The sequence below is a fragment of the Mytilus edulis genome, chromosome 10, assembly GCF_963676685.1.
Source record: "Mytilus edulis chromosome 10, xbMytEdul2.2, whole genome shotgun sequence".
Taxonomy (NCBI): Eukaryota; Metazoa; Mollusca; class Bivalvia; order Mytilida; family Mytilidae; genus Mytilus; species Mytilus edulis.
In genome coordinates this window covers 69522143-69542730 of record NC_092353.1, presented here as the reverse complement: position 1 = coordinate 69542730, position 20588 = coordinate 69522143, and the positions used below count along the sequence as shown (strand labels likewise).

The 20588-nt window shown below is 32.9% G+C and overlaps 1 protein-coding gene across 1 annotated transcript in view; it reads left to right on the top strand.

The window, feature by feature from the left end:
• Positions 1–20030, top strand: part of LOC139492939 (zinc finger protein 271-like) — a 28698-nt gene extending 8668 nt beyond the window's left edge. Inside the window, exons 2-3 of the mRNA XM_071281087.1 lie at positions 260–1735; positions 18659–20030. Coding sequence (XP_071137188.1) covers positions 434–1735; positions 18659–19867 — 2511 coding nt within the window. The 5' untranslated portion in view covers positions 260–433 and the 3' untranslated portion in view covers positions 19868–20030. The remainder of the gene's footprint in view (positions 1–259; positions 1736–18658) is intronic.
• The last annotated feature ends 558 nt before the right edge of the window (positions 20031–20588 follow it).

Sequence of the window (20588 nt, the reverse complement as noted above, 5' to 3'; positions counted from 1 at the left end):
TAACAAATTGAAAGAGATTTAAATACGATTTGAAAGCAATTTGTTCATTTATTTTTCTTTTTTGGGTTATTGTGGCGGGAATGCAGAGTTTGGTAAGGAATTAGTGACTTATGACCATGATGACTGTAACAATGATACTTGTGTCTACAGTTACTCTGTGTTATTGTTACTTCAGATTGATTAAACTTTAACTTTCTATATTTCTATATGTTTGTTCTATAACTTCCATGATCTCACTTGTATTTTGTTTATCATTTAGGAAGCCTTTAAAATGGCAACAGAACAGATTACAGATCACTTAAAATAGAAACATATCTCATGGCAGACAAGAAATTAGAGAAATGTTAAATATCTTATGAAGATATACATGATATAGCTATTGGCAGAAGGTTCCAGTATTATATCTTCAGACAATATTAACAACAACTAAGAAATGTTTATATACCAGCAAGACCAGAATGGTCAAGTAAAAACAGAGACAAATGGAGTGTTTCATAATGGTCAAGTAAAAACAGAGACAAATGGAGTGTTTCATAATGGTCAAGTAAAAACAGAGACAGATGAAGTGTTTAATACTGGAAATTTAGAGGGATCAATTAACATATCTTCTGACCAGATCGCAAACAGGTTAGAGGCGTACAACAGTAGACAGGGCAATACAGAAACAGTTATGTCTATTGATTCTAATTATCATATAGGTAATTCAAGCAGTTTACAGAATGACAACATAACAAATTCCAGTGAAAAACCTTTTGAATGTGGGGTATGTGGTAAAGGGTATATTAGTAGTTATTACTTGACGGGACACATGTTAAAACATACTGGTGATAGACCATTTCCATGTGAAGTTTGTGGTAAAGGGTTTCGTATGAGTAGAGATTTAAAGAGACACAAGGTCATACACACTGGTGAAAAACCTTTTAAATGTGATGTATGTGGTAAAGGGTTTAGTGATAAAGGATATGTATTTCATCATAGGAGATCGGTTCATGGTGGTATCACCTATAAATGTGATATGTGTAGTCAAGAGCTGTGTAGTAAATCTAGCTTACAACGTCACTTATTAACACACACTAGTGATAAACCTCACGAGTGTGATGTGTGTGGTACATGTTTCAGTCAGAAACTGGGATTACAGAGACACATGCGAGTTCACATTGGTGATAAAATTCACAAGTGTAATGTTTGTGGGAAACGTTTTAGTTATGGCCAGGGTTTGAGAAGACACACGAAGATACACACTGGTGAAAAACCCTTTTCCTGTGATGTATGTGGTAAAGGATTTATTCAAGCTATTCAGTTACAAAATCACAAGAGAAAGCACACAGCAAAAATCGATGATGATAAAATTCACAAGTGTAATGTTTGTGGGAAACGTTTTAGTTATGGCCAGGGTTTGAGAAGACACACGAAGATACACACTGGTGAAAAGCCCTTTTCCTGTGATGTATGTGGTAAAGGATTTATTCAAGCTATTCAGTTACAAAATCACAAGAGAAAGCACGCAGCAAAAAACGTTGATTATAAAATTCACAAGTGTGATGTTTGTGGGAAACGTTTTAGTTATGCCCAGGGTTTGAGAAGACACATGAAGATACACACTGGTGAAAAACCCTTTTCCTGTGATGTATGTGGTAAAGGATTTATTCAAGCTATTCAGTTACAAAATCACAAGAGAAAGCACAAAGAAAATAACATAAATGAACAAATGTCTGTAATTTCTATGGAAAAAAGTTAAATCTACGTTTTATCTTATAAATTCACAAATTGGAACACACATTGAAGATTTTCCTCACTTCATCGTTGTTGACAAGGGTTTATGTACATAATGAACATTGAGAGCACTCAAGGGTAATAAACAATATAAATCATTTACATGTATGTTTTCTGGAGATCACTGATTTTAAGGCAACTGGCATAATCAACAGGTGGCAGTCAGCCCTTACTATTTTGGTACTATTTATAGGGGTATCTCCAGGTCCATGATACAAATATATCTTACTTTACTGTCAGACAGTTTGAAATGTCTTTTCTATCAGGCCTGGAATATATAACAATAAAAACATAAGGCCGTACTTTAACCTATAATGGTTTACTTTTTAAATTGTTATTTGTATGGAGAGTTGTCTCATTGGCACTCACACCACATCTTCCTATATCTATTTACATAATTTTCATGATAATGTTGGTCAATTTATAGTACATGCCATTGTGAATCATTGTTAACTGCCACCATTATGTTACTCCAAGCTTTACATAATTGTAGACCTGAAATAAACATGATCAATCATTATTTTCAAATTTTAGTATTCCAAATTTTATGATTTTATCAGTTTTATTAGTTATCAAAATATAGATACACTGTATATTCTAGCAAAAACGGTAGTGCTTCAAGACTTTAATATTTTGTATTTTAATATTTGACCATTGTTGAATTGTATGGAAGTTTTTTTTCAAAACAGCAATTGTAATGTGATAGTGTTTTTTCATCATCATAATTCTGTTTGTTATCATGGTTATAATTTATAATAGCCTGAGACTAACTAAGATGTAGTTTCAGATAAAGATATATCTGGAATACATGTAGCTGGGTTTTTTTTCTTTTTTGTTGAGCCTGCGACTTTTGTGGCAGAAAGCTCGACATAGGGATTGTGATCCGGCGGCGGCGATGTTACCTTATTTCTTAAAAGCTTTATATTTTAGAAGGTGGAAGACCTGGATGCTTCATACTTGATATATAGATGCCTTATGTTACGAAGTTTCCGTCTGTCACTTTTCCATTGTCCTTGACCTCATTTGCATGGTTCGGTGACTATTTGAAAAAAGTAAATAATAATAAATGTAATAGGATAACTATATTTGGTTTGTACGTACCTTGCAACGTCTTGCAAGGTCCTCGTGCCCGTCTGACTTTATTAATCAGTGAACAAGGTTAAACTTTGGTGGTAACTCCATATTTCAGATAATATAAGCAATTAGTCTAGTTTATGTGGTGTATGGAATGATTGTAAGGTGTACATATCTAGCTGGCAGGTGTCCCCTGACCTTGACCGCATTTTTATGGTTCGGTGGTCAAAGTTATGTTTTGGTCTGTTTTTCTAACATGTTCTAATACTTTAATAATTGTTTATTCGTAAGAACTGCTATTACAGTACTAGATCAGCACTATTGCCACATTTGATTAACTTCATTTCTATACAAGAAATAAACGACCTACAGAGATCTCCGGTATTGGGTGAGTATCATGTCTTTCAAAAAAGGAAACCATTGATTGATAGCTGGTATAATCAAATCTACAAAACTAGTTGAAAGTTGACAACCTTCCCTTTTCCCAGGTCTTTTGTCTGGCATCCCTTGCATTTTACCTCCTTTTTAGCTCACCTGGCCCAAAGGGCCAAGTGAGCTTTTCTCATCACTTGGCGTCCGTCGTCGTCCGTCGTCGTCGTCCTGCGTTAACTTTTACAAAAATCTTCTCCTCTGAAACTACTGTGCCAAATTTAACCAAACTCGGCCACAATCATCATTGGGGTATCTAGTTTAAAAAATGTGTCTTGTGACCCGGCCAACCAACCAAGATGGCCGCCATGGCTAAAAATAGAACATAGGGGTAAAATGCAGTTTTTGGCTTATAACTCAAAAACCAAAGCATTTAGAGCAAATCTGACAGGAAGTAAAATTGTTGATCAGGTCACGATCTATCTGCCCTGAAATTTTCAGATGAATCGGACATTTCGTTGTTGGGTTGCTGCCCCTGAAATGGTAATTTTAAGGAAATTTTGCTGTTTTTGGTTATTATCTTGAATATTATTATAGATAGAGATAAACTGTAAACAGCAATAATGTTCAGCAAAGTAAGATCTACAAATAAGTCAACATGATCAAAATAGTCAGTTGACCACTTTAGGAGTTATTGCCCTTTATAGTCAATTTTTAACCATTTTTCGTAAATCTTAGTAATCTTTTAGAAAAATCTTCTCCTCTGAAACTACTGGATCAAATTTAACCAAACTTGGCCATAATCATCATTGGGGTATCTAGTTTAAAAAATGTGTCCGGTGCCCCGCCCAACCAACCAAGATGGCCGCCATGGCTAAAAATAGAACATAGGGGTAAAATGCAGTTTTTGGCTTATAACTCAAAAACCAAAGCATTTAGAGCAAATCTGACAGGAAGTAAAATTGTTCATCAGGTCAAGATCTATCTGCCCAGAAATTTTTAGATGAATCGGATAATTGGTTGTTATAGGTTGCTGCCCCTGAAATGGTAATTTTAAGGAAATTTTGCTGTTTTTGGTTATTATCTTGAATATTATTATAGATAGAGATAAACTGTAAACAGCAATAATGTAGTAAGATCTACAAATAAGTCAACATGATCAAAATGGTCAGTTGACCACTTTAGGAGTTATTGCCCTTTATAGTCAATTTTTAACCATTTTTCGTAAATCTTAGTAATCTTTTAGAAAAATCTTCTCCTCTGAACCTACTGGACCAAATTTAACCAAACTTAGCCATAATCATCATTGGGGTATCTAGTTAAAAAATGTGTCCGGTAACTCGGCCAACAAACCAAGATGGCCGCCATGGATAAAAATAGAACAAGGGGGTAAAATGCAGTTTTTGGCTTATAACTCAAAAACCAAAGCATTAAGAGCAAATCTGACAGGAAGTAAAATTGTTGATCAGGTCACGATCTTTCTGCCCTGGAATTTTCAGATGAATCGGATAATCGGTTGTTATAGGTTGCTGCCCCTGAATTGGTAATTTTGAGGAAATTTTGCTGTGTTTTTGTTATTATCTTGAATATTATTATAGATAGAGATAAACTGTAAACAGCAATAATGTACAGCAAAGTAAGAACTAAAAATAAGTCAGTATGACCAAAATAGTCAATTGACCCCCATAAGGAGTTATTGCCCTTCATAGTCAATTTTTAACAATTTTCTTAAAATTTGAAGATATATATTCAATAACATTTTCCACAGAAAGTACTGTTATAGATAGAGATAATTGTAAGCAGCAAAAATGTTTAGTAAAGTAAGATCTACAAACACATCACCATCACCAAAACACAATTTTGTCATGAATCCATCTGTGTCCATTGTTTAATATTCACATTGACCAAGGTGAGCGACACAGGCTCTTTAGAGCCTCTAGTTTGCTTTGGCGACCGTGTTGGTTTCCAAACGGGGCCACTGGACATACTTTTTAAACTAAATACCCCAATTGTAAAACATTTTTAGTAGCAAAGTTATATGCCTTGAAAATCGCCATGGATAAAAAAAAATCAGACAGAACAGACATGTACAGAATGTTGAACTCATTCCTATTTAGATATAAGAAGATGTTATATGAGTGTCAATGTGACAACTTTCCGTCCAAGTCAAAGTAAACCATTGTAGGGCAAAGTACGGTCTTCAACACCGAGCCTTGTCTTATCCCCACGACCAGGAAGCTATAAAATGACTAGTCTAAAATCATTCAAACGGGAAAAAATTCAAAAAGACAACCATAACCTTGAACAAAATATCACCAAATAAAATAATGAACACGGGTAAATGTAAATAATTCTGTTGTAAGGTATACAGCAATGGAGAACGGAAATATTTTTTACAAAATAAATAATTATGTTGTTCATAATACACAAAAAAGGACTGAAAATGTATAAGTCATACCAAACACGTATCAAAGCTGGTATATGAAAAAGAGAGAGAGACGAGATATAAACCTGAATAAGTAAACATTAAATAACTAGAGTACTTGCAGTTACTGAAAGCTCATCACTGAAGAGACATGTATTGTCGAAATGCGCATCTGGTGCAAGAAAATTGGTACCGTTAATTTTATTTTTAATACTGAAAGCTCGGTATTTAAAATTAAAAAAAAAACAATTAATAATAAAATATCATGCATCAGAGACTTAAATCAACTAAAACCCATTCCATGGATTAAGTATTTTAACGTCATGGACAGTCAAAGAAGAAAGGACTTTTGCAATACCAAGAATAAATTTAAAGTATCGACAGGCTGTAGGATATAAATGAGTACACCTCTATATAGAACAAATGAACGTGGATGTGTACTTATAAATCACGTTTGAAAAGTACAAATTTAGGTATATTTTAATTTGCGCTGAGAAAAATAGATATTTTAGCCAATATAAACTATATTCAAAGATTTAATTACAGCATCGGAAAGATAGCCTTTATTAAAAAAATAGGTTTAAAGGTTCGAGGAGCTTAGTTTACACGGATCACAAAGGGATTTCCACGCTTTTAATACAATATAATCGTAACATTTAGGATGTGAAATACCGATTTTTATAAGAATATCAAATCTTTGAAAGAATTTAGTAAATGTTTTAAGTAATTTGCGGTAACGAAATCCCTGACATTATAATTTACCAGTGATGCATTGATGCGTTCATTAAAATATTTAACATCACTACTCACACGGGCATAACGAAAGAGTTGGGATGTACGAACACCGTATGATAGAGCCGAAGAGACATTGCCGTCTAAAAAAAACTAACATTAGGTATGCAAAATCGTATCTTTAGAAATTGAAATGTTGAAATCCAGAAAAGGACAACTACTGCTGTTTATATTAGATTGGTTAAAGTTAAATACGTTGGGTAAATTTCGTTAGTATATTTAGAAAACTCTGGATTATTTAATGAAAAAATATCATCAACATAACGATAGGTATTGTTGACTGATTACCCAATATAACAAAGACGTGTCTTTACTGAGTTTGGTTATACACTGAGTTTCATAGCAATACAGGAATACATCTGCTATAAAAGGGGCGCCATGATTGCACTAAGGACTACCGTCTACTTGTCGATACACTTTATCGCCGAAACGTACATGTTATTGTCTAGGAGAAAAATTAAAGATGTGGTCTATTCAAATAAAAACCGTGAGACGACCTTTTTTCGCGAGTTTTTGACATTAAAAGAGGGGCGAAAGAAATCAGAGGGACATTCAAACTCATAGATCTATCAAAAATAAACTGACAACGCCATGGCCAAAAAAAAAAGAAAAAGACAAACAGACATACATGACATATAAAGGTACAAACGACACAACATAGAAAACTATAAAGACTGAGCAACACGAACCCCACCAAAAACTGGGATGAACTCAGGTGCTCCGGAATGGTAAGCAGATCCTGCTCAACATGTGACACCCGTCGTGTTGCTCATGTTTTACATGCCCGGTAAATAGTCTAATCCGGTAGGTTAAATTCGTGAAAAGGGAACGGGATTGTAGTTACGACATAAGGAACATATATATATATCTGATATCATCTGTGAAACGGATATGTCATAACTGTCAACCAACTAGTGATGGCGTTTACGAAGGAATTATTTCAACTTCACCATTTGGAACTCCTGGTTTAAAAGCTTCCTAGCGAGCATCAACCCTCTATCAAGGAAATACAAGCCTGGAATATCGTATCAATTGGGAGATGTTTACTCCGTATTCAAGTGCTCCTTGAATGTTGCTACATAAAAATGGAAAGTTCACAATTGGGAAGCTGGATTCATCTCTTTAGTTGGTTTTTTTTCAACCGACCCTCATTGTCAATTTCGAGATGTAAGTTAAGATATGAAGTAGACGTAACTATAGCTGTTGTATCTGTTATCTCTAGTTTGGTGGGATAGATGCTTTCAACATAATCACCAAATTTTTAGTTATTTAGTGAGAGAACATTATCTATATAGCGGAAAGTAAAGTCAAAGGATATTGCTTACTTCTTTTGTTTTTTCCTAAGAAGTTTCCGTCTGAAGTTGGCCGCATAAGAATAAAGGAATAAGTTTGCAAATAGCTGGCCACAATTGAATCCCATTGGAATGCCGATATATATAGTTGTTAAAAACACGTCCTCGAGCTCAAAACGTAACAAATATGTTGTCAATCAAATAATCAATCAATTTCTTGTTAATGTCAGTTTCACAGATTTTTTTTTGTTTGAATCAGAGTTATTCTTTACAAAGTAGGATTTATTCCTCCCTAAGACAAGATACTTTACGATGGCCACTCTTTTTTTATGAAACATAGCAATGTTAGCTCTTTCAATTTGTCCTATAGTTTGAAATGGGGAAAAGTGTAGAAAAATGTTTTAATACTATTGCAAGTTGAAAGAGTCTTAGATTGCATGTATTCTAAAAGATCTGTATGTATCCACATCTGATTCACACCGGCTCTAGAATAGGCAATCTCACAATAACTTTAAAAACTGACTTTGATTGCTGATAAAATAGATGTTTATAATTTAGGAAGAGGTTTCGTGGAGCACTTGGAAGACCCAGATGTATACCGTTGTGTGTAAGGACATTGACTAGTATGTAGTTTAATAGGTATCCAATACAGTGATGGAAGATCCAGTTCTTAATCTTTTGTTGGAAACATTAAAGGAACAAAGAACAGACCTATGATTATCCAGGATTTCCTCTTTGGTAATTGTCGTTGGGGTATATGTTGAGTTTCCAACTGAATTGTCAATACCTAATTCATTTATATTCGAGTTGTTTATGTAATGAGATTTTCACACATAAACGATGATGTGTGGGGCTTTATCTCTGTATAGGGACAAAAACTTATTTGTAATGGAAGTAGGCTTAGTGTATTGCAAAATTTGGGTCTTTAAAGATTGACATAGCATGGTATTGACAAACGCCATGTAGATGAGTTTTTTTCAAATACAGTTTTTATGACTAATATCTTAAAAAGTATAATAGATAACAAAAATTATTAAGAAGACACGATTCACATTTTATTATAACTGATGAAATCGTCAGACTTCTCAAAATAATGAAAGTGTTTCCCTTAATTAACGACGATGCTTACCAATTTATGACGCTTTTTCTTTACATTTTAAAAGTTACAAAATAGATAGGTAGAAATTTGAAATCACAAAAATCATCGGATCAAAAAGACACGATCTACATTACTATAAGATATCATGAGAAAATAATTTGACGACTCAGTTATACAAGATCTACTATTATCTCATTTCATTTTATCTTATATTCTATGACAAATTTGACAGGGTTATCTTTCTTGAAATAAGGTAATTCCACTAACATATTTTATAAATCATTTTACCCTTTGAAAGCGGGAAATTAATATAGACCCGTCAAATTAATGATCATCGAATTGCAATAATTGATATATTGCACTCACCTTTGCTCAGATATATGATAAAAAATAATTGTATAGTAACTGAAACCTAAATAATTGTATCCGAAAAATAATGAAAGAAATATGCCATAAAATTAAATGTTTTAATTATGAAATATAAATATAATAATCCCCGTCTTTCTGTTAATTTTTTTGACAACAAACACCTGTTTAGTTATATTTACTAGATATAGATATGTTCCTAAGCAGTTCGTTTACGTTATTATCATGATTATAGTAGTTACGGTTTCTTAGGTATATGTCAAATAAACATTTTGTATATTGTAAATATTTTTCAATGATGTGGGTACGAAATAGTTAAAATTGCGCTCCATATGTATATAATTGTTTTTGATTATCGCCCGTAGGTTTTCCGTTTTACTGTTCGGCTATTGTTTAATTTGACTTTCATTTGATTCCAATGAGAAGGTGTTCCATAATTGGAATTTAAAAATACGTATAGAAGAAGAAGAAAAAAAGAAGTACTTCATGTACGTAAAACAACTATTGGAAAACAAATACAAACATGGTGAGTTGATATGTATCTTTGTATCCACAAAAACTCATACCTTAGAAAATAGTAAACACAATGTTCTAGCTTCAAAATTATAACGGCATATTATCTATATACAAGCTTTCTCATGAATCTTTAAACGGGTTTTCATCATTATCTTCACGATTATTAGACCGAATTTAAACCATATATTTGTAAACAAAAATATTGTAAAAACGCCTATGGAACGTCGAAATAACATATACGTAATGAAATTTTGCTATTTTATATGTTATCCGGATAAACGTACTGTGACCCTATCATTTCTTTTGATATTCTCAAAGCAAAAGCTAAAAGGTACATGTATGGAACGCCACAGCTGTCTTAAGTGAAACTCTGATATTACTTTATGTTGTTTTATTATTAGGGCCTTTTTCAAAAAATGTGGATTTTCTTGTACAATCAATATTTCTAAAAAAGTGTAAATATTTTTATCCAATTTTTAGATACACCATTTAGTTTTTGGTGTGTGTAACAAGTTCCAGCAAATTCAATATGAAATTTAGCTACAGAAATTGCTTCCAGTGGGTTTCAAAGGGTCCAAAAACCCCAAAATTGCTTGTACGAAATTGAAAAACTAGTCTTTTTTAAATATTGGTTTTAATACCCAGCGGAAATTATTATTTTTCTTTTGTTTTTATAAATATATAGGTATCACTGCAGGTATGTATATGTTCCGGACCATATGAGTATTTGGACCATACGCGTATGGTCATGACCATATGCGTATACTCATATGGTCCGACCATATGAGTATAATACTCGTTTGGTTATTAACGGGCCGGACCATATGAGTATTTGGACCATATTGGTATATATTTTTTTCAAATTAAATTTATATAAACGTTTTAATGATACAAAAACTTTATATAAATAACAGTGATGGTTTAAAACATGACAATTTTTTAATTTTATAATGGCCATTCTGATGTCTACGGTGTTAGAACCTCTAGATCTCAAATATCGAAAAATGACTGTAATACACCATATTCACAACACAACTTAAATAAAGTAAAAGTATGTTACTTTCCAGTGACTTCTTATGTAACAGTTCATTAAGAATTTTTGGAATTCATTATTTTTAGTCGACATATTGCCATTCACTCGTAATAACAAATCGGTAATGACCATGCACCGGTAATGACCATCGGTATAAAATGTGTTTACTATAAATTTGACAATTAACTAAAATCAACTATGTGAAACTTCTTATTTTATTTAGCTCATCTTCTTATTATAATATTCTCTGTCTATAACAATAAAATTATCTATATATGATAGCGTCTTTTAAATGAACGGTCATACCATATATGAAGAGATTAGTAGTATTAAAAGTAAACTGTTACAGAGTGTTAATTACCCCGACCATACGCGTACGGTCGGACCATACGCGTATGGTCGGACCATATGAGTATATACCCATATGGTCATGACCATACGCGTATGGTCCAAATACTCATATGGTCCGGAACATATACACAAATACAGGGAATTATTAGATTTTATTAGCATTTTTTTTTACTTTTCATTTCGTACTTAAAAAAATGTCAACTACATAACACAAATGAAATAATGTTGCCAATAAACAACTGATTATATCCCTTGTAACTAAGGAAGTGCTCTCTACTTACTCTTCATCCTCTGATGACGTGCTTAAAGTTACAGGATGACATCATTGATTCATTTCATTATAGATTAGTTTTGGTGAGTACAAATTACTCCGTAATTTTATTCTATGTCAACTTTGTAACGGCAAAAACATTAATAAATTTTGGCATAAATATTTTTTTTTACATACATCATTCAAAGTAAAATACTGACTCTAATTCAATAAAAACCATTTATCTGGTAGTATTAGGGTCAAGAAAAACATCAAAAAACCACAAATAGGTCAACTACATAACGGTCAACTACATAACGCAGTGAATCGTTATGTAGTTGACAAAAAGCGTTATGTAGTTGACAATGCTGAATTAAATTCACTTTAAAATATGTTTCTAAAAAGTGTTATTTTAACCATGTTAACTGTTTCGAAAAAAGTGTGATGATTTTTATGGAAATATATATCAAGCAAAATGTAAATATTATTAAAAAAAAATTAGGGACCGAAACTAAATCCGTTATGTAGTTGACATATGTCCCATACTTGTTTCTATGTTATTTTTTTAAATATTTTTGTAGTAGCATTTAAGATTGCATATTTTTATTTCAGGTTGTATTGTTGTTAAACTATTCAATTTCATATATTAAAGTTGAAAATTGAATATTTTTTTGTATTGTTATTTCACAACTGAAATATCCACATTTTTTGAATATGACCCATTACTTAATGATATTTTGTCTTTACTTAATATAGTTTTGAAATTACGTAATTATGTTTTAATATAAGACAATAGGGAATAGTCATTCCTTAATGATATTTCGATATTACACTATATGGTTTCGTATTGACTTGATATAGTTTTGTCATTACTCAATATGGTTTTGTCATTCATTCATTACTCGATGTGGTTTAACCATTATTTAATATGGTTGTGTCATGAGCCAATGTGGTTTTAAAATTACTTGATGTGTATGTGACTTAACGTAATGTATAGTTGTTTCATTACATGATGTGTTTTTTTAATTTCGTAATGATGATTTGTCTATTCTTTATATGGTTTTAACATTACGTAATGATGTTTCAAAATTTGACGATTTTACACTACTTGATGTGTTTGTTTCATTAATTGATGTGGTCATTCTTTGATGTGGTTCTGTCATTCTTTGATGTGGTTAAAACCACGTGCCCAATTCGGAAAAAACCTGTTCTATTTTTAGATAGTTTCCGTGTTGTATGTGCTTTGAATGTGTGTGGCCATCCATCTAATTATTGTTCAAATTAAAGTTCGGGTTACTGTTTGAGTTAAACTTTGATTTATTTTTTTCCAACTCAAGTCATGCTAAATTAAAGTTCTAGTTAGCATTGAGTTTCGAGTTGGACTTCGAGTTTGAGTCAAATTTAAAGACAGGGTTCTAGTTACAACTTTAAGTTTGAGTCATTTCATGAGGTAGAGTTTGAGTAGGATTCGAATTTAAGTCTCATTTAGATAATTAAAATTTCGAGTTGAAATTCGAGCTATTTTATATGTCTTTTTGAGTTCGTAATTAAATTTTCTATCGCGGAACACGGGCTTTTGCTCGGGCTCCCGATAAGAGGACCCCGGGAGATGCATACTAAATAAATAATGTTGCAGTGTACAAAACGCACAGGAGTTGAAATGAAGTTAGATGTGGTGTGATTGCCAATGTAACAACTATCCACCAGAGTTTAAATGCAGTGGTTCTTATATTTAGCAACCGTACAGCCTTCATCACTCCGTATAGTCAGCTACAAAAGGCCACCATGCACTATGTGAAAAAAAATCAAACGAAAAAACTGACGGTCTATAATTGTACAAAAAACAAATAGGACATATACTGTGAAAGTACTTTTATTCGTGGGGTACCAATTTTCGTGGTTTTCGTGGATGACTTTATCCACGAATTTAAGTGTCCAACGAAATAAAACAATCATTGACTTGTCCAAATCAAGACATGGAGATTCCTATCAGCTGATTCCTATGTACGTTTGACTAGTGTTATGATCTAGATAATATATGACTAACGCCAAATTTGAGAATACTATAATAGCAGTCACAGGGCAAACGCACTATTAACTACAAGTGAATGCAGGATAATACCCATTTAATCTTTAATAACCTAAACTGTACATCTTTTCATCTTTTAATTCTCATTAAAAATATTTTTGATCGATGAAAGTCAGATTTCCGGTATTGATATGCTAATATGATAAAGTGTTAATTTTATATCCTCATAGTTCTCGTACATAAGGGAAATAATAATTTCATGCTGGGCTTGATTTGGATAAGAATTATTTTACAATTCAAGATACGTTTATGGCATTTGTTTATATTACTGTTTTTTCTAAGTGACATGTTTATGGCCTAATTTACACAGTTGATGGTCTTTAATCTGTTGATCACTTTATCTTGGGTTAATTAGTGTTGTCACTACGATTTATACGGGTCAATGTTTACTTTGCAATTTCCTCCAAGGTCAATGTTTACTTTGCAATTTCCTTCAATCAAGACTAATTGTAACCTTCGTTTGTAAAGGCTTTTGATCAATTATTCATTTTTTTTTCTAGAAATCTTAAATCCACGAATTTTAAAACCCACGAACATGTAAATATTGCTGAAACCACGAAAATTGATACCCACGAATTAAAGTACTTTCACAGTATACATTATATGTATACAACGACAACAATTGAACTTCATGCTCCTGACTTGGGGCAGGTACATAAAGAAAGTGCACGTGGCGGAGTTTAACATGTATGTGAGCGAACATCGGACTGTAACAGTTGTATAACAGCACAACACGAGAAAAAAAATGTAAACTAGACAAAGCCTTTAAGGGATGCCCCTGCACTCCACTCATTTAACCGCTTTTACCCCAGAAAGGACAAAGTTCAATTTTTCTCCCAAAAGAGGAAAAATAATAAATAGAAAAAAACCTGACCACATGCACACCTTCAATACATGTACAAACAGCTAGCAGAGTGATAAATTCCTAGTATTCAAACTGTAGGAGGAGTTATCATGGTTATCTGGAAACGCCATACTTATGCAAGTAAATTTCCCAAAAATGACAAAGTTCAAAAGAGCACATATTGATAAAAATTAAACCCTGACCACATGCATCACACCTTCAATATATGTACAAACAGACAGTAAAGAGGAAACTTCCTAGGATTCAAACTGTTGGAGGAGTTATGCGGAATTACTATATATTAATAATGGGACGGACGGACAGACAGAAGTTAAACATTATGCCCCCAACTATCAGTTTTAAATGGCTGACTCAATAGAGCGATATGACTGGGTAATTTATATCCATCGGGGTGATCCCAGAAAGGTAAGGAGATTCTGCTCAACGTGTGGCACCCGTCGTGTTATTCGCGAAATTACAAACCGAGTGATTTGGATTTATTTGGAAGTTCACATTCGAGTAAAAGATGAAAGTATCATGGTTACGACAATTGGAACATGTTCGTCGTCACATGGGAAACAGATATTCTAAAAAGTGTATTTTTCAATTAGTGCGAGGTAGATCAGAGAATTCGATTGATTAAAAGTAAAAGATTGATATTCGTATATGTTCAAATGATCATTAACGCTAAAAAAATTCGGAGAATTCTTATTTTATAGTATTGATGCTTTGTCGCTTAGTCCGAGCCCCTCCCCCGATTTTCCCGTAACTTAAGTGTGAGATGATTTGAAGTGTCTCATTTGTTAACAAAAGAGTATTAGTCTTTTGATCTGTGTCGAGCCTGCGACATCAATGTAGCGGCAGTGAGACACAACAACGTCGTCGAAAGTGGCGTCATTTCGGGACCTTTTATAGCTTACTATGGGGTATGGGTTTTGCTCATTGTTGAAAACCATACAGTTTTGTTTTAGTTGAATAAAACGGAATTAACATTAGTAAACTGTTTTGACATGATAAATTTATTACCCCCATGAAGTGTTTTAAAACTTGGAAAGGAGTTTTTCCTCAATATCAGAAAAAAGCATCTACAGAAAAACATTTTTTTTACCAATGAATGTACAGCCGATCAAAATTACGCTTTTAAAACTAAAAGCAGCAATATAAGGCGAGACACAGCGTTCCGTGGACTATTTAACAAATTGATTATAATACTGCTTCTATTTGAGAACTTTGGATCAAATTACAGGACCAAGTGGTTTGGGGATATCCCTGTTATGTCCGAAATACTGTAAACTGTTTGGGTTTTATTTTTTTATTATTGTCTGCCGTTCCCCTTTTTCATACCAAATAACTCTGAACAACCACTCGAACTTTAATTTGAACTTTAACTTTGGCGATACCCATCAAAAGCACATTAAACAAACGATATATATATATATAAAGTTTTTTTTCACATAGTGCATGGTGGCCTTTTGTAGCTGACTATACGGAGTGTTGAAGGCTGTATGGTTGCCTATATATGATTTCTTACATCCACTGCATTTAAACTCTGGTGGATAGTTGTCTCATTGGCAATCACACCATATCTAACTTTATTTCAACTCCTATGTTGCGTTTTGTATACTGCAACATTATTTATTTAGTATGCATATCCCGGAGCCCTCTTTTCGGAAGCCCGAGCAAAAGCCCTTATTCCGCGATAGAAAATTTAATTACGAACTCAAAAAGACATATAAAATAGCTCGAATTTCAACTCGAAATCTTAATTATCTAAATGAGACTTAAATTCGAATCTTACTCAAACTCTGCCTCAAGAAGTGTCTCAAATTCAAAGTTGTAACTCGAACTCTGCCTTTAAATGTGACTCAAACTCGATGTCCAACTCGAAACTCAATGATCCTCAATGCTAACTAGAACTCTAATTCTAAGCATGAATTGAATTCGAAAACTAACTCAAAGTTTAACTCAAACAGTAACCCGAACTTTTATTTGAAAACTAAGAAGATGGATGGCCACACGCATACAAGGCACACACAACATGGTAATCTATCTTGAAATAGAACAGGTTTTTCCGAATTGGTGACGTGGTTTTACCTCATCAAGTAATGGGATAACCACATCAAAGAATGACAAGACCAAATCAAATAATGAAACAAACACATCAAGTAGTGTAAAATCGTCAAATTTTGAAACATCATTACGTAATGTTAAAACCATATAAAGAATAGACAAATCATCATCCCGAAATAACAAAACCACATCATGTAATGAAACAACTACATTACGTTAAGTCACATACACATTAAGTAATATTAAAACCACATTGACTAATGACATAACCATATTAAATAATGGTAAAAACCACATCGAGTAATGACAAAACCAAATTGAGTAATGCATAATGACAAAACTATATCAAGTCAATACGAAACCATATAGTGTAATATCGAAATATCATTAAGTAATGACTATTCCCTATTGGGTTATATTAAAACATCATTACGTAATGTCAAAACCATATTAAGTAAAGAAACAATATCAGTAAGTAATAATAAAACAACATAAAGTAAATATCAGAGTTCCACATAAGACAGCTGTGGCGTTCCATATACATGTATCTTTTCGTATACAAGGTTCGTGTGGACCCTTTGGCTAAAATGGCTGTATTTTGACCTCAAAATTTACTCTAGGGTACAGAAAACCCGCATCTGTAAAACATTTCATGCATAGCATGCCCTAGTTAAATAAATTTCAAAAATGTTTAATGTTTTAGAAAAATAAAAACTTACCAGGATTTTGCAGTGCACCCTTTTCATTCCTCAAGAAGGTGTCAAAATAAACTAAGTTAGGTACCGCCCTTTGAACATGTTGAAAGTACCTAATTTAGATGATTTTCCCATTTTCATCAATTTTTACCACAGGCACTTGTCTCAGAAAAAAATTTCCTATATACTTTAATATATTAAGGTTAATAGAAAAACAAATTCTGAGGCAAGTGCCTGTGAATTTTACGTATATATATATTTCTTTAATTTTTTGTCAATTTATCCCTTTATGCACCCATTGTATAAAAAAATATTTTATCCACGTGTGGTTCGTTTGATCTCAGTTCTTCATTGGTTAAAATACGATTATGACGTCGAATGTTTTTGCTTTTCTCTGAATTTCCTATTGTGATGGCATGAAAAAAGGCGACCATGCCTGATGACGTCACATAGAAAGAGCTCATCTTTTTGCAGATACAAATGTAGTTCGAAAAGAAGGAATACGATTGCCTGAATATTGTTCGAAAATCATTAGAGAAACAGATTCCACCACAAAATCTCGTGTAATACGATATTTATCCACTCTCCTTTCACGGATTTGGCTATACTCTTTGGACCTTTTGGATTATAGCTCTTCATCTTTTATATAAGCTTTGGATTTCAAATATTTTGGCCACGAGCATCACTGAAGAGACATGTATTGTCGAAATGCGCATCTGGTGCAAGAAAATTGGTACCGTTAATTTTATTACATTTTGAATATTCAAAGCCTCGCGTTTTAAATTTGAAAATTTAACTGTCTCGAGTGGATAAATATCGTATTACACTCGATGCAGTGGTAGAATCTATATATATATATATATATATATATATATATATATATATATATATATATATATATATATATATATATATCCCTTTTTTGGGGCAATGATCGTGAGAAAAATCTCAGTTCCACAATTATTCCTTTATTTCATACTTTCATTAAAGATGAGATCTGGAGGATGACCAATCTGAATAAATTTAACTTGAAAAAACTATAGGTAGGTGATTTATATAAAAAAAAATTGTATCATATTTTGATGCTTTTTTGTGTCAAATTTACCATGCCGTCGATTTTGTAAATTTTTGATTTTCCTTGTTTTAAGAACAAAACGCATATTATTTCAACTTTTTTGTTATAAATGATTGAAAAAATACACATCTATAAGTACTTTGAAAAGAAAAATGTAAGGCTACAGGAATTCAAATAGCTATGATTTGAGATGGGTACATTCACATACAGAATGTAAGTGTGGGTGGGAGGGATGTTAAACAAGATTGTAAGCCCTCAACCCTCCCCTGACCTGGGATAATGGTGTAACATTACAGCATAAAAATATAAAATCAATTGAGAAATGGCTTAACTCCTCAGATTGATAAAAAATAAACTTACTACTAACAAAAAATCCGATCTAGAGTGGAAGTTGACGCTGTGCTTGTATTTTGTTTTCTATTTACAAAAAAAATGTAGCATGTTAAGGAAATGTTCTTTTACTTTTTTTTTTAGCCTTTGACATGCATGTTTGAATCCTGATCAGAGTACAGACCATTTTGAAACATACTTAATCCAGTTGATAGTTGAAAAGAAACAATAGAAATGGTAAATCTGACAAGTTAGAGATGATGTATACGTACCAGCATGAACAGAGCCAACAGCAACACACAGAAATAAATAAAACCTCTAAAAATGAAAAGATAGATGGATGTTCTTTAATCTCCCATAACCAAATATCAAGCAAGTTAGAGATGTATATATCAGGTATGTACCAACAAGACGGGAATGGATGCGAAAAAACAGAGACAGATGAAATGCTTAATAGTGAACGTTTAGAGGGATCAATTGACATGAAAATGACTGATATCTCTTCTGGTCAGGTCACAGACGGGTTAGATGTGTGCCAGAGTAGAGAGGAAAGTACAGGAACAGTAATCTCCCTTGATCAGATCGCTCATAAAGATAATTCAGACGATTTACAGAATCACATAATTATAAATTCTAGTGAAAAACCTTATGAATGTGGTGTATGTGGAAAAGGGTATAAATATAGTAAAGACTTGTATGGACACATTAGAAAACATACAGGAGATAATCCCTTTCCATGTGATGTATGTGGTAAAGGGTTTCGTATGAATAGAGACTTAAAGAGACACAGGATCATACACACTGGTGAAAAACCGTTTAAATGTGATGTATGTGGTAAAGGGTTTAGTGAGATAGGAAGTGTATTTAAACATAGGAAAACGGTACATTTTGGGGATAAACCATATAAATGTGATATGTGTGGTCAAAAGTTTAGTCAGACTTCTAACTTACAAACGCACATAAGAACACATACTGGGGAAAAACCTCACAAGTGTGATGTTTGTAATAAAAGGTTTAATGGAAGTCAGGACTTACAGAGACACATGAGAACCCATACGGGTGAAAAACCTTATAAATGTACCGAATGCGGTAAAGCCTTCAGTGACGTTGGAAATTTAAACCAACACAGGAGAACGGTACATATTGGGGATAAACCATATAAGTGTGATATGTGTGGTCAAGAGTTTAGTCAGAATTCTAACTTACGGAGGCACACAAGAACACATACTGGTGACAAACCTCACAAGTGTGATGTGTGTGGTAAAAGTTTAAGTGGGAGTCAGGAATTACAGAGACACATGAAGATACATACTGGGGAAAAACCTTATACATGTGATGCATGTGGTAAAGGATTTATTCAAGCTAGTCAGTTAAAAAATCACAAGATAAAGCACTCTCAAGAGACGACATTAAAGACCAAATGAATGGTATGTCTGTGGAAAAGTTTAAATTCACAAATCAGAACACATACTGACGATAATACTGACGATAAATTTTATAACCTGATTGATGTTGTATTTAAGGTTTTGTGTACATGGTGTACCAACAAACACATGAGAGCACACACTCGTGATAAACTATATAAATCATCATAATGTGTATTTTAATTGGAGTTAACTGGTTTTTAGACAACTTGCATATATACAATATGCACATGATGAACAACTGGTGGCAGTTAGTAGATATAAGAAGGTATGAGTGTCAATGAGACAATTCTCCATCCAAGCCACAGTTATAAAAGTAAACCATTATAGGTCAAATTACGGTCTTAGCCTTAGCTTGAACCGAACAGTCACTAAGCTATATAAAGGGCCCAACATATTACTAGTCTAAAACCATTCAAACGGGAAAGTTTTATAATTTTTAATTATTTTTTTTTATACAGTTTGACATGTCTTATTTATTTTAGATATAGAAAGATGTGGTATGAGTGCCAAGGAGCAGCTGGGACAACTCTCCATCCAAGTCATAATTTATAAAAGTAAACCATAATAGGTCAAAGTATGGTCTTCAACACGGAGCCTTGGCTCACACTAAACAGCAATTTAACATGGAATAATTCTTATATGATTTGCATATCTGTAAATACTTGAATTGGATTGGTCTATACGAAATTTTCTCTTGGTTTACAATTCGATAAATCAT